This window comes from Rhopalosiphum maidis, chromosome 1, assembly GCF_003676215.2.
Source record: "Rhopalosiphum maidis isolate BTI-1 chromosome 1, ASM367621v3, whole genome shotgun sequence".
NCBI lineage: Eukaryota > Metazoa > Arthropoda > Insecta > Hemiptera > Aphididae > Rhopalosiphum > Rhopalosiphum maidis.
In genome coordinates this window covers 66,661,658-66,677,238 of record NC_040877.1, presented here as the reverse complement: position 1 = coordinate 66,677,238, position 15,581 = coordinate 66,661,658, and the positions used below count along the sequence as shown (strand labels likewise).

The window sequence follows — 15,581 nt, the reverse complement described above, 5'->3', positions numbered from 1 at the left end:
TTAGATTTTTTAAACATTTTATCTTAAGTGATTTTTTTATGAAATACCAGTGCAAGTCATAAAAAAATACTCAACACATTTTTATAAGTTTATATACTTTGTTCCGACGGTTATATTAAATTGTGTCAAAAACTTCAACTTTTATGCCATGTTGCGATTTTTTTCGAAAGTTATTCTCTGGACCAAAGTTTTGGTGATGACTTGAAGTGGTGGCGGTTAACTTTTAATAGTGTTAGATTTAATTACTGTGTGAAAGAACACGTACACGTTAATACATTAAAAAAAAAATTGAAACGAAAATACGCATTTAGCCGCTCCTGTGGCGACTACTTATCATCTGAGTGTAAAAAAGTTTACCGAACAACAACTTGCGGCGGCTGCGGTGTCGATCATGTCCAAAAAAAAAAAAACAGTGAGAGTTCCACATAGCTACATAGGCTTGGATGTGGTAGAAGTATATGTATATGTGATGTGTATGATATAGACAGAGATGATGTGGTGTTTAGATGAGGAGGGGAAGAAAGATTGGGGGAGAGTTCATAGTGATACGATCTTATAACATAGAAGCGGTTGGCTAGCTTATGGAAGGTGGGTTGTAGCGGGGGTGGAAGTGATTGTATAGTGTGTACTATACGTGTCATGTGTATAATACATATACTATGTGTGTACACTGTACATATATAATGTTATACAAAACGCGGTCCAGCGAATTTAATCAATTAGTTTCGTTGCTTCCGCCGATACGTCAGCAGGATAAACTGCACCATACATTACATGGTTTAAGCAATTCATTCATTAAAGACGAACCGACAAATATTTCGCGTGCCTTACATATCCTGTAATTGATATACGTCGCACTAATGGCGAGCATCACCTGTTTTATCCATAATAAATAATTATTAAACACTATTTTATCAAGCTCGTGGTCATAGGGTATGGAGGGGAGCAAGGGTCATTATAGTCCCTTTAGATTCAACCATTGCACTTGCCTATTATACACTTATATAGCAAATTTTCAACTTAATATAATAAAATACGTTATATACATTGTGCGACCGAATAATAATGATGCAATAAAATATTTAAAATAAAATAATATTACATTGCACCAGACCTGTTATTCTAAATTTTTATTGATCTGAAAACTTAGTTTTATCAATTGTCTCTTTAATATTGAAATGTGTGCAGTGAAATTAGACAATATATACGCTTCAGCTAGAATAAAATTGTTGAAAACCGAATTTTCGTATAAAACTTGTAATACATAATTATTATGAAAAACACAAGAAATGTTCCTATCGATACCATGTGAATTCAAAGGTTATGTAAAGATGAAAACGATATAGTTATTTGAAAAATCTTGCATTCTTTTGGTTAAAATATTATAAAAATTGTAAAAAGAAAAAATTGTTTACTAAAAAGATTACACTTAATTATGTTTTTTATTTTATGGGACAGGGATTCTAACAGAATCCAAAATGTTCTATCAAAATCTAGCAACTTCTGCTGAATAATTTTACATATTTTTTTTTTAATTCGTGCAATGTGTTGGCGCGTCCATGAATATGGCACCACCGACATGTTTGTCTGTGGATTTGCAAAGTATAGTGGCTTTAGCAAAATCTAGCAAGTTTTAGCAAATTTTTGATATCAATTACATAGCCCTAATATAATGTTCCAGGCCAACTTGATGGACATATGCATAAGCTATTTTTTCATGATTAAATGTCAACTATTCAAAATGTATGATAATGATCTAATCGTAAATTTTTTGCTTGTTTGGTTGTACAAATAATACAAAAAATATATTGTACAAAAATTGTAAAAGAGAAAATTCTGTATTACATTAATGTATTGTTTATTAATTTATTATGAACGAATAATCATTATTGTGATTGCTTATGATTTATAATGTCGTGTATAAACATTTCAAAAGTATGAGATAATACAAATAATACAAATACATTCTTTTCACACTTCTAATAAGCTAGAAAATAAGATATGTTTATTTTGCATAGTTTACACAGTAAGCCTAGTCGATTGTTGATATTTTTAAATTAATAATCACTTAAATACCTATTTAAAAATAATATAATATTTTAATAATTTTAAATTATTAGTTTATTAGTGGTCTTGTTTCCGGCTCAATTCATTCACCAGTTAACAACATCCATTTTTAAATTATAACTGTAATTTGAAATAAAATTACATATTTTATTATCTTGAATGTATTCATTATATCATTAAAGTGAAGTAATTTAAAAAAAAAATTCAGACTTAATACATTTTATACAATTTGATGTTTTGAATAAATTGCTTAATTATTCATCATAACTAAATAACAATTAATCCTTTAATTTAACGACATATCCATCTTATTCGGGGAGATAAACTTTTTCTTATTCGATGACAACAACTGTAAGCTAATTTAACTTTCTTTGAAAGCCAAAGCATATATTACTGACACATATCAGCCAAATCTCCAACATTTAAATACTCTGGTTTGGTGCTTTTCAACTTTTCTGTTTTGCTTTTTTTAATGATAAGTTAAGCGATTTCGTGAAGCTTTATTTGCTTAAATAATGGTGTATTGTTATTATTTTTGTCCTGAGTAATTAAATATAAACTCAATACAATTTAATTTATTTTTCGTATTTGTGTCATTTTATTTTACCGATAATTGACGTACTAGTTAAAGGTATGAATAAGTTTTTTGTATAAATAGCTTACAATTTAATAACGTTTAGAAGGATAATATTATTCATTGTATATTTTTAATTTGTATGTCCCCTACGAATATTATTTTTGATTTACAATTAATTAAAATATTTATTTTTGTCAACATTTGAAATTCTAAATTTTATAAATATAACTGTGAACATAAGTTTTTGAAATTTTTTGATTGTTGTGAAAAAAATACATAAGGATTTTTGTATCTCATTTAGAATGTTTTTGCCTGATAATTAAAAAAATGTATCATAAATTAGTCGAAAAACCACTAAACGTTTTAAAATGTTTGTAAATTCAACAAAAAATTGAGCTTTATTTAAAAAATTATGTATCGTCTAGAAAATGCTTATATAATTACTAAACTCAATTTTCGAAAAAATTTTGGAAAATTCTATAATTTTGTTATAGGGCCTGAAATAGTATTATTAATCACCGCTCCCTATGTCATGAATTAAATTTATTGCTTAACTAAGTTTGTATTTGCTGGCACTAGTTGTCAGTGAAAATAACAATTTCTTGAGATAAACATTGATAATTGTTAACGAATACATCTTGTTTTAGTTTACCATAATATATTGCTAAAATAAATTGTATCCTTATTCTACGACTTCACTTGTAACCATTTCTTTTGCGGTACAATTTTCTTTATTTATGTAATGCCATTACGTTTTGAAAATATTAGATATTTTTTAAAATAACTTCAAAACTTTGTATTAAAAAATGTAGAAGTCTTATTATATGAAATGATAGCATGTAAAAACGAAATTTTTTCTTACAATAATAATTTTAGTGGTCCAGATTTACTAACGAATATATTTTCGATTCAACTTTTCTCTTTCCAAGGTTTAGTTCAAAAATTCAGTGAACACGTGTATTGCTTAGATTTAGCAACGAAGAAACTATTTGATAATATTAAACATGCACTTTGCATAAAATTAACGCATTCGCACTATTTTGATATTCTCGTATGAGTTGACATTATAAACTATACTATACAGTAATAAGAGTTACTTGAACATAATACAAGGTGCGTTAATTTTGTAGAGAAGAATATTTTTTTCAATAATTTTATTTCAATGTACGATAAAAATCAAAATATTAACAAAACAATAATTTATTTTTATTAAAAACCAATTTTTTGAATAGCAGGTGGTCGAATACATAATTCAAATAATAGATCGAAGAGATAGATATTTTTTGTAGAAAATGGAAGTTTTTTGTTTTTATTGTAAAATCATTAGTAAATGATATATTCACTACAGTGATATTTTTATCATATTTCATTTTAAATAATCTTTAAAGATCGAATATTGGTACTTAACGCACGTCATTCATAACTATGAAATAATAAGTATATGCGCAAAAATTTAGCATGAATTTTTTGCTAGATAAGATCCTTATTTGGCCTTACAAATCATACTACACTATATTTCAAACTAAAGACATAATTATCGATACTATATTATAATTATTAAATCGTAAAGTAAGCAAATATTATATAATATAATAAATTAAAAAAATAGCACTATAATGATTTACTTTTATATTAATTTATCATAAATTAAAGAAGATCAGATAAAAATTACTGTAGATAAGTGTTTCCGTATTTTTGAGTAGATGTTTTCACGATAATGATCTCCAAAACGTCTAGCAAAATAATGCTATTTATGATAAAATTATTATTATTAATAGTAAACTCTGTTGATGAAAAATTGACGCGTTTATATTCGTTTAATCTTTGTATACTTGCGTAGTATTTACTATTTAGAAGTCGGTTAATAAACCGAATTAGTGGAGTTAAAGTAGATATATACTGTATATTATAAATCTATGTTTATGTATAATTTGTAATATCATTATAAATTACAACAAGCTAATAAACAGTTTCCAATGAAACTACATTGAGTTTAATCTTTTTCTAGATTTCCTGGCAAAGACGGAGTAGTGCTTCCGCGACTAACAAGTTTTCGCTCCGGTGCTAAAAGTTCTCAAGCAATTTTAGGTTTTAAATATTTTATCATGCCATTTAATTCACTTCGCATTAAGAGTTCACCCTCAGTTTATCACACGGCTTCACTATATTACAATCTGAATAATTTAATTCATTTCTGCTTGATACAGTATTAAATACAGTAGGTACCACTGAGGCGTTTTTATGATACTGGTATAGCAGACGAGGTATTTTAGTTGATTGAAAATTAGAGCAAAAAGATGCTCTCCGTTTTCGTTATAAGTAATGTTATAACCCATCCATGTTTATAAAATATAAATGAGCAAGAAAATGTATAGTAATGCAACGCCAACATAAATTAAAAAAAAATTATTATTTGATTGAGTTTAGTTACAAAATGAAAAATAAATCGTTGAAAATAAATAACGATGTCTAATAAAGGCTTAAACTAAGTTATAAACAAATAAATCTAAAATTAAATTATAATATCACTTCATTACATTATATTATGCAATTTGCTTTTAGTTATTAATGATGATCAGTTTATGGTTGTATTTTATTAAATGATGTACCGAATTATATGATAAAAAAGTAAGTATTATTTTTAAATAAGAAAATAATATGTGAAACTTTAAATAGTGGCAAATTTTTTCAAATTTATAATCTTATAGTATCAGATTTTACTACCAATTACATATGTTATAAATGGAGATATATTTATTTTGTTGTAAATAATATTTAAAATGTATGTATGTATATATATCATTTTATTAAGTGAACTACGTTTACTCACCATAAAATACATCTTGAAGCAGAAGTGCATTTTTCATGTTTGAACTTATCATCCAACTGTATATTAGTACAACTAATACAGAAATATTCTGAAACACACCAAATTTATAAACATAAAATAAATGTATATTTAAATATTTATTATAAATAATATAATTTCATACTCAAAGATAAAATATTAATATTATTTAATAAAGTATAATGTCCTATTTAATAATTTAATAGTAATTTAAATTATATATATATATATATATATATATTGTGATAGTGTGTGTGCGTGTGTGTGTATGTATGAACGTATACGTTCTCGCTAAAAAAATGATATTTTTTTATCAATTAGTTTAGAATTCTAAAAACCGAAATTTAAATAATGTTTAATAATTTAATGGGTGTAATATGCATTATTATTAGAGTATTACCTAGATAATATGTATTATGTATATAGATTATATAAATATTGTATCATTATTTTTATAAATTCTCACTTTTACTTAATATGTACGAAAAAAATGTAAATTGATGTTATAAATATAACTTATAAAGCTTTATTGAATTCGTTGAAACATACTATATAGATAAAACTAAAATAAATCAATTAGCTTTAAAATAATTTCAAATAGAAGTTTTTAAAGAGTTACTATGTTTTGGTAGTCTTTTCAGAAGTGGAAACCTTTATAAGCCTATATGACATTAAAATTTATAAGCAGAGTTTTGAATTTGGGAAAAAGGAGTAATCGCATTATAAGTTCCTTTGTAAAGGAAATTATTACAATCATCAATAATCTTAGTATTAAATATATCTTCTTATATTCTAATCCAAATAACATAAAATTACTTTTATTCCAACTATAAAAAAAGTTATTTAAATGTTAACTCCTTGTATTAGCTACATAAGTATTGTGACTATAATATATAAAATACAATATTATAAGTGCATTACTAAACAAAATAATTTTTTTTTTATAGTTTATTAATATTCAATAAATGTGTAAACATATATAATTATGAAAAAAAAAACAATTATTAGCAGACTTATTAAATATATATATATATACACGATATTATCTCATAGATTTATAATGACCACAGACCAATTATTATCAAATCAACTTGTTGGATGATACTTTAGTCAAACACTTTATTACAGAATACCGCTAATAACCTCTCGCCATCTTAAATACGAGTATTTATGATATATCACTATATCAGGCAAAATGAATGCAACACTATGACCAAAAAATCCATTCTCATTACAATTTAATTATAATTGAAAAAAGTTTGTACAATAAAGTATAACCAAGTTAAAATATATAATTGTAACAATAGTTCAAAAATTATGCCAATTACTATCTAAATATTTTACAAATCTGCTTATAACTAATGGCCTTTGAAGTAAATATTATTTATATATAAAAAGGAAAATATTTGTACGATACGCTTTTGTTACTTATAAAGTGAAAAAGAGTGCATAACTCTAAATTCTGACAAAAGTATTAATTTTGTTACTTTTCATTCATTTTACTTTATAGATAGTTGGAAAATAAGTGTCCTTAAAATATTTTTCTTGTTAAAATTAAACAGATAGTTTTTATCTTAGGACTCATTAAAAAAAAAAACAGTACTCTGATGTATGTATAGGCATAATGTTACGTATTACGTATTGTATGTTGCCATTTGAGATATTATTTTCTATGAATATGAAATTAATTTTAGGATTTAGCTAATATTAATAAAATTATTTTGATTTATATTGTTGGAAAATATTGAAAAATGGATTAACTTAAAGTATAAAAAATATTATATGATATTTTATTTATATCACCTAAGAAGTAAGATCCAATTAAGTAATACAAATTTCTGGCCAATATTAAAATGTTAATTACTTCATAAATATTTTCAACTTTGCCTATATTGATATGGTATTTTTAAATTGACAAATACGATTACCTAAGCACAGATTATGAATTGTTTTTAATTTCTAGTACAATACAATAATAAAAACTGATTTTTACCACACATTATATGATATAAGCGTAATATTTATTGAAATATTTGAAGTATGTATTCATAAAACTATTAATATCTAAAAAAGAATGTAGCTGATACTAATTTGATAGGTATATATAATATAAAATCAACTACTTTGTCTTACATTTTAAAATAAATTTTTTTGTCATTGCTAGATTTTGATTAAGTCATTTTTTGGGTACTATTATAGGTATGACGTGTGAAAGGCACTACACTGCTCATATAATTTATGTGTTGAGCAGTGTTTAATACTCCACGTTACTCGATTTTGTCACGATGTGCAATTCAATTTTTCTCTTATGTACAATAAATTAATAGCCAAACAGGCATATCAATATTATAAATGTGCTGTATCTATATACGAAAGCAGGCAATATGAGTACGTGTTTTGATGGTTTCGATTTGTGTAGATGACGTTAAGATGTAACGAACGTAACCACAAACGCATGATGACCCACGCGGAATTCTAGAGAACATTTTCCAAATATCACTGCGAGGAAATGGAGTTTCCCAAGTCTTGGAAGTTATTTGTTGAACACAAACTTTTGTCTAACATTGACACGGTACATAACATTATTATTATTATCTAACTTTTTTTTTGTTACTACCGGGTAAACTGTGGTGTGAACTGTTTCGTTCAGCCAACGATGTCCACAACGTGAGATTCGTAACGTGCACCCATACATAATATAGTTTGCAAGTACTCTGGCCATACTACCGATTGTAGTCTTTGTTAATAGAAAAGAAATTTATATCAATAGTTATGAAAAAATAAGCAAAATATAGTTTCCATCTTCGTTTTGGAATAATTGAAATGTGGACCTAAATTAAATTACGTTTTTAATTTGATAGTTTATCATTACTGTGATATATTCTACCAATTAAATTTTCTTCAAGTCACGGTTTCCGCACACTGTGGTGTTATTTATGTCCATCTAACTACGCACATATTTTATATCTCTATAAACAGAAATATTATACGAACGATAATTATGTTACATTATGAATTTTAATACATATAATATTTCATCATTTATTCTGCGTGGAACATTATTATTCTCGATTAATCTTTGTGGTATAAGTAATATAAATACGAATTTTAAAAGACATTTTTTTTTTTTAGATAATTGTACTGTCAAAGTACTTTTTTCAGTAATCACAATTGTATAATACTGTTAATGCAATCTCTATGACGTATTATATATACATTACTGATCCAAGTATCATCATAGTTTATTCGGATAGATCATGTTTTATTTTATAAATATTATTGTGTATCAACTGAGAATAATAGCAATATTTGGAGATTATATGTTTTACAACATAGATATCATTATAACTTTGATTAACATCAATGTGTTAATTATCATTAATTTTTTGGTGTTAAGCTAAATATATATATATAGTATTAAAGAAAGGATTATTATTATTTCAACCACTCACAAAATAGACTTGATATCGCTATTAATTTTTCGTTTTGTCAATAAATAATATAATTAGCTGTAAAATAACTAGAAAAATGTATAGTAGGTATAATACCTTAGTATTAAGGTACTTTACTTTAGTGCCTTAAAATTTGATATAATTACTAATTACACTTTGTTAATTACACAGTTTGAATTACACTATTGCCAGTTGAATACTTAATTCTTTATATTTTTAACGTCTGAACTAGATTACTAGAGTATAGGATATATTATAATGATAATAATCGTAAAATATTCATTGTCACAAACACACTGTGAAATATGTCATAATTTTAACTTTGATGTAGAATACATCTATTTAAACAACTAGAATGATAAACTACAGTCTAAATTATTTTATTAATTTTAGATTACAGCGTTGTAACCTAGTTATAAAGTTGGTCGACACGGACCGCATAGATTATAAGTCTATAACATAATATTTGTTTATTTATTTTAAATATTTTCTAGTCCTGGTTTTGTAAATTAAAATGTAGACATAATTTAACATTACGTGGTTGAAACAAAAACACTGTGTGTTAAAATTCAAATATAGATCACACAATAACATAAAAAAAAATTTTAATAACCTACAGAAACAAATTTTAAAATTTTAAAATTATATAAAATCTTACATATTATAAGGTAAATTATGTCACATAGATAGGAGTTATTTTTGAATGATAGTGGTGTCACATTATAAATGTTTAATCGCATAGAAGGTATTTCATAAACAATCACATAGGTAACACATACGAGGTTTTATTTATTATTTTTCATTAATTATACGATAGAGATAGCCTATAGGCGATAGTACATAGGATATAATATTATAAAATTATAGCTTTTAAATCCGAGGAGACCAAAACTACAATATTGTACATTTGATACATCGGAGATTTTTTAGTTTCAATGACAATTATTTGTGTATGGGATTTGAAAAATGTTTCCACGTTAGAAGTATAATTTTTTTATTTGTCTATTGGTCTTCAATTATATCATAACATTGTATAAGTACTAATGGTCGTAATTAATTTTAATGAAAAGTTTGAAATATAATTTTGTTCTCCTTCATTTTATTAACTCGAGTTTAAATTTAGTTTTAGGATTCTCGGTTATTGTATATTTTTTAGTATATGATTTATAACATCTGAATGTTAATATACCATTTTTTTTTTTATTTTCATGGTCTTACATACATAATTAGTGTAATACAGTCCATTGTCTGGCTTAATAAATAATAATTTACAAAGACATTACTGCAGTATACAAACATTAGTGCTCTTCATCATGAAAAAATTAATTTACATTGAAATATCATAGTAATTTAATTTAAAATAATTTCGAATTTAGCTGAAATTTGATTTTTAACTACCTATAATAAAAATAATCAGTTTGTTTATTATAATGTATTCATGTTTGTAATATTATGTAATAGGTAATGAAATAAGATTCTCAATGTTTTATTTAAAAACATGTTTATTATGCGTATCTATTTTTCCACGAATTTGTCTATTCAATGTCTATTTATGAATAATGGATTAATTTCTTCTAAATAATACTAGAATGTCTGTTATTATTATCATATTATATCATCCAATAAAAATATATAAAATAGTTTTGCTGTGAATATTTATCATAGTATATTGTGTGAAATCATATTATTCTACACATTTTTATAATTTGGTGTAAAAGTATTATATTATATAGTATTTCAAAGTAAAATATTTTTCGATTATTATTATTTTTAGGGTTTCAATATTTATTAATTTTATTTGAAGTATTATGACATCTGATAGCTGTATTTCGTTTTTATACTATTCTAGGTATATAAACTATGTAGTATTCTTATATATAATATTATACGCAATACATTATCAATATTTCCAATAACTTCAAATTTTCAACAATTCAAAAAAATATTTACTCTCTTCGAAACTCTTATTTCATTTAATGTATTATTAATATCAATATTTTGAAATGAAATAACTTATTTTCTTGGTAACTTTAATGTTGGATTCTGATCGTAGCGAGGAAATTATTTGTTTTTTATATATATATATATATACTATACTTACTGTCTTGTTTTTATATAAAAAAATTCAGTTTTCATAAAGGTTTTATTTTATTTATGTTTTTTATAAATTTAAAAAATCGGTTATGTTTTGATAAAATTCATTTTTTCTTGTGGAATTAAAATGAAAAAGTATGAATACTTTTAATAAAAAAATTATTAAATTATTTGAAAATATGAGGAGGAGATTATTTTTTTTTAGTTTCATATAACTTTTTTACTATAATATTTACGAGAATAACGGAAATTTTTGATAGTAGTTTAGAATAATTTTGTAAATGGAAATTTACTTTTTTAAATAGCTACCCTTTATTTTCTCTTTATTATCTTTGAATTTTGAATAATTTACTATTTACTGCATTGAAATAAGTACACCATTTTGATAAATGTCTCTATATTCATATAGTCATGGTTAATGATTATTAATATTATCCTAAGTCATTTTTAGGAATATTATTAATTAATTTTTGTTAAAAGTATTTTTTGAAAATATCTAAATTGTCACTAATATTAAAAAAAAAAAATATTGAGAATAACATTTATTAAATTTTAATAGGTATATGAACAATTTTTGATAAATTCAATGCCAGTAATCTTACATTATAATTTAAATTCTTAAGTAAAACCGGACATATTTTATTGATACCCTAATCGTTAGTAGACGCTGCTGTGTTTCAACAAAAAATATTTACGGAAAATTCGAATGAAATTATTTAAATCGGAATACATTTCGATTACACTGTTAACCATATGCAGTACTAATCATATCAATTCAAAACAATATGTAATCGTTAGAAGCCAAAAATATGACTAGAATATTTATTTCATAGTGTAATGTTTATTATATATGTATTGTTTTTTGTTCACGCGTGTGATCGGTAACATGTGTAAGGTGTTCGGGAATCATATATTATGTGATAAATTTTACGGTTCATGACATTATTATTACGACGGTAATGATTACCCGTTGAACGTACCAAGGATGGTAATACAGGCGGCGCGTTGGGTAGTAAATTTGTCTATACATCTATACACAGACGCACTCTGCAGGGTTTTTTAATTATGCATAATCACGGATTAAAGAATATTGGTCGATGAAGTAGTGAAGTACTTACTGAGTGCTTGTGCGCTTACGTGTACATGTCTAGTCTCGTCCACATATTATTATAATATGGTAGTATGTATTACTACTACTACTATATCAATGGGTCTCCTACGTTTTATTTTCTCGCTGCATGAATAATTTAGTGATTTAAGAAAATCCAGCTCAAGGAATTTGCATGTACATGACTCACGCATTTAAATGAGTTACACAAGAGACATTGGGCTCATGAGATTTTCATAAGCTGGCAAAAGCAAAATTGTTTAAATAGCATTAAAATATTATTGTACTGTATTTTTGCCAGCATAACGTTTTTTTCGGTGTGGATAAAAATGAGAATATATTTTCATACACTTTTTTAATTTGGCATGTGAGTTATCAAAGTCTTATAAATTACAAACAATACGTATAGGTGACAAAAAAAATATTCTATTTAAATATATTTATTTAAATTATGCAATATAGTTTTCGCATTAATTCAAATTACAGAGTTTTTAAACATGCAATAAGTATTACATAACGTAATAATAGTTTAAGTAAGTATTTATGGATTCATTCAATACTTACTAGTAACTCAAATTATCCGTAATTCTATAAAATAATTAGCTATTTTATAGAATTAGGTACAGAATTTCGTACATTAACGCTATCATACAAAAATAATGCGAGTTATGAAAAATAATTTAAGATCATCAATTGATATTAATTCTACAGTTTTTCAAAGTTGCCCATAATGTTGCTATTTTGTGTATATTTTGTGTGTATCTAATTGATCACCCACATCTTCTTCCACGATAAAAATCTTACAGGAATCCAATCTATCATCATTTATAGATGATTTTAAATTATTTTTAATAACACGTAGTTATGAGCCCCTGTAATTATTATCAAATGTTTTATCACATTCTAGGCACTCTAATTTAATCGGTTTTCGTTTACTGAAATATATTTAATTTTTATGGTCAATATTTATGAATCATGATTATTAAAATAGCATAAATATGAAAATATAATTATATTATAATAAAATTATAGAAAACAGTTCATGTCTAGTAGTTACAGAACACAATGTTACCACTTTAAGACGAATAATCGAATAGACGTCAGACGATAATAATTTACTATCGACTGAAAAAGCGCACTTTGCCACAATAATAAAATAATATTTTATAATATCAAGAATAAGTGAATAGAATACCCGCGGGTTGTACAGTCGCGAAAAACTGATAGTAGATCCTCCATTTTTGGAATTCGATGTATTAGTAATATTACCGTCATCGACATTTTTTACATATACTTTTTGAAAATAATAAAAATACAATTAAAATACTGATCATGTCGAATTTCGGAGAATTTTGACCAATAGTCAAATTTGCCGACTAAATATTGAAAAATTATGAGTGGATGGGGGGGGGGGCGGTAGACACCCTCACACACACATCAAAGGACGGCCCTGAATTAACATTTAATATAGTTAAAAAGAGATGGAAGCTTTTAATTTGATTGAATTGTATTTTGTCAACAACTAGTGATTATAAAAGTATTTATAATACTTTATTTATAAAGAATAAGATTAAGCAACATGCATGGATGCTTAGAATTTAAAATGAATATTAAATCATTGTGTTTATAAAATTTTTTTTTTTTTTTGTAAAAAATTAATTAAAAACAAGAAGTTTTTTGCATATTTTTTTATTATTTTTAATTTTGTAAATTTTTGAAATCATGAAGTCCTTAATTATAAACACAATGTATGATACATTATGTATCTAACACAGTGATTTCTAATAACTTTTGATAATTAATGATAATTAAAGATAAAAACATAAATTAGTTATTGTTATAAAATAAAATTCGAGTATTATTTGGTCCGTTGGTGGTTGTTTGATTTAATGGGTTAAGTCTTACAATAGGAAATACTGTTATAATACATACAACCTGAACTCTAAGTTAAATACAAAAAAGAACTTGCTGTTACTTTAATAATTTTGTCTACCCTTTAAAGTATTTTCCAAAAGAACAATAAGCAATTGTTATAAAACCTTTGGTAACAATCTAAAATATAAAAAAATTTTCTAATGTATAATATTGATAATATTAATTGTATTAATCACTTTTATAGTACTATAATATAATAATAGTGTTTTTGTTATGATAGACAATGTATAAATACACTATTAATACTATACGAAATAAAATAAAGTTTTACGTCTTAATAAATTTAAGATATATAAAAAAATAATATTTTATTATGTCAATTTGTTTTTTTCTATAACTAAGTTATAGTATAATATGCATTTTTTTTGTTACAACTACTATATAATAAAAAAATCAAGACTATCTAATAAAATTGACAGGTTTGCTCATGAAAGATTCGAAATCGGCTCTGAGTAAATTCTAAAGATTTCATAGTATTGAATCTTGTCGAAGGTGATTGATAACATTAAATATATTACTTGAATCGATCTCAATGTCACTGTATATATCTTACACGACACTATGTTACGTCTAACACCTTCAATATATGTCAACTAAGAGATTTTGATTTATGAACACTTATTGAATTTCTTCTTCTTGACTAACAAGTACAGTTTTAACTGTAAGAAAAATTGCATTTCTATTTGAATTTGAGTTTGATGTAAAATTCAAAATTATTTTTTAGTTTAACTTGTATTTTTATTATTTTTTAAATAGTTTTAATATATTAATATACTCATTATGTACCTATCATATAACTAGAAATATAAACATTTTTACCTATAAATAAAACACAGCATTAGTTATTATAAGTCATATTATTTACAGCTATTGAATAATTTAATGTAAAGAATGCTATTGAACATAATTATGTAAGTTAACAAATGTAATATAATATTCATAAGTACATCACTATTTTTTTTAGATTCTAAGTAAAGTGACGAATGTATTGCATTTTTTACCTTGGTGTTATAATTTTTTTTATATAGCGCATTATTTTATTTTTCATATAATATGCCACCCATTCATACATAACTATGGTTATGACAGAGTGGAAAATATACATTTTAATAACACGAAGAAAAACGACTAAAATCAATAACAGAATGAAATGTCATTTAAATGTCTGTTTTTAATGGACACATTATAATATATATTTGAATAGCCAATATTCCACACGTAATACATTATTATAAATTTCATTGTTAAACGTTTTATTAAAACGCCAAATATATTCATCTAAATGGTTTTATGTATTATAATATACGTTAATTAATTAAATAAAGAGCACACATTGATGTTTCGGTAACTTTAACCGATTATTCAATATGCTAATGTAAATGTTAATATAAATATGTTTTATGTGCATGGCACATACAAATTTTATTATTGTAGTTATGTAATACTTAAAATAAAATTGGATTTGTTTTATTTGAGAATTAAATTATATAATTTAAGTTT

General features: G+C 24.5%; 1 protein-coding gene across 2 annotated transcripts in view; it reads right to left on the bottom strand.

The window, feature by feature from the left end:
- LOC113549255 overlaps window positions 1-15,581 on the bottom strand; it is a 107,869-nt gene that overhangs the window by 28,886 nt on the left and 63,402 nt on the right. For both annotated transcript variants that reach the window (XM_026950465.1, XM_026950464.1), the window contains one exon: window positions 5,475-5,562. In XM_026950465.1, the coding sequence (XP_026806266.1) occupies window positions 5,475-5,562 (88 nt within the window). The remainder of the gene's footprint in view (window positions 1-5,474; window positions 5,563-15,581) is intronic.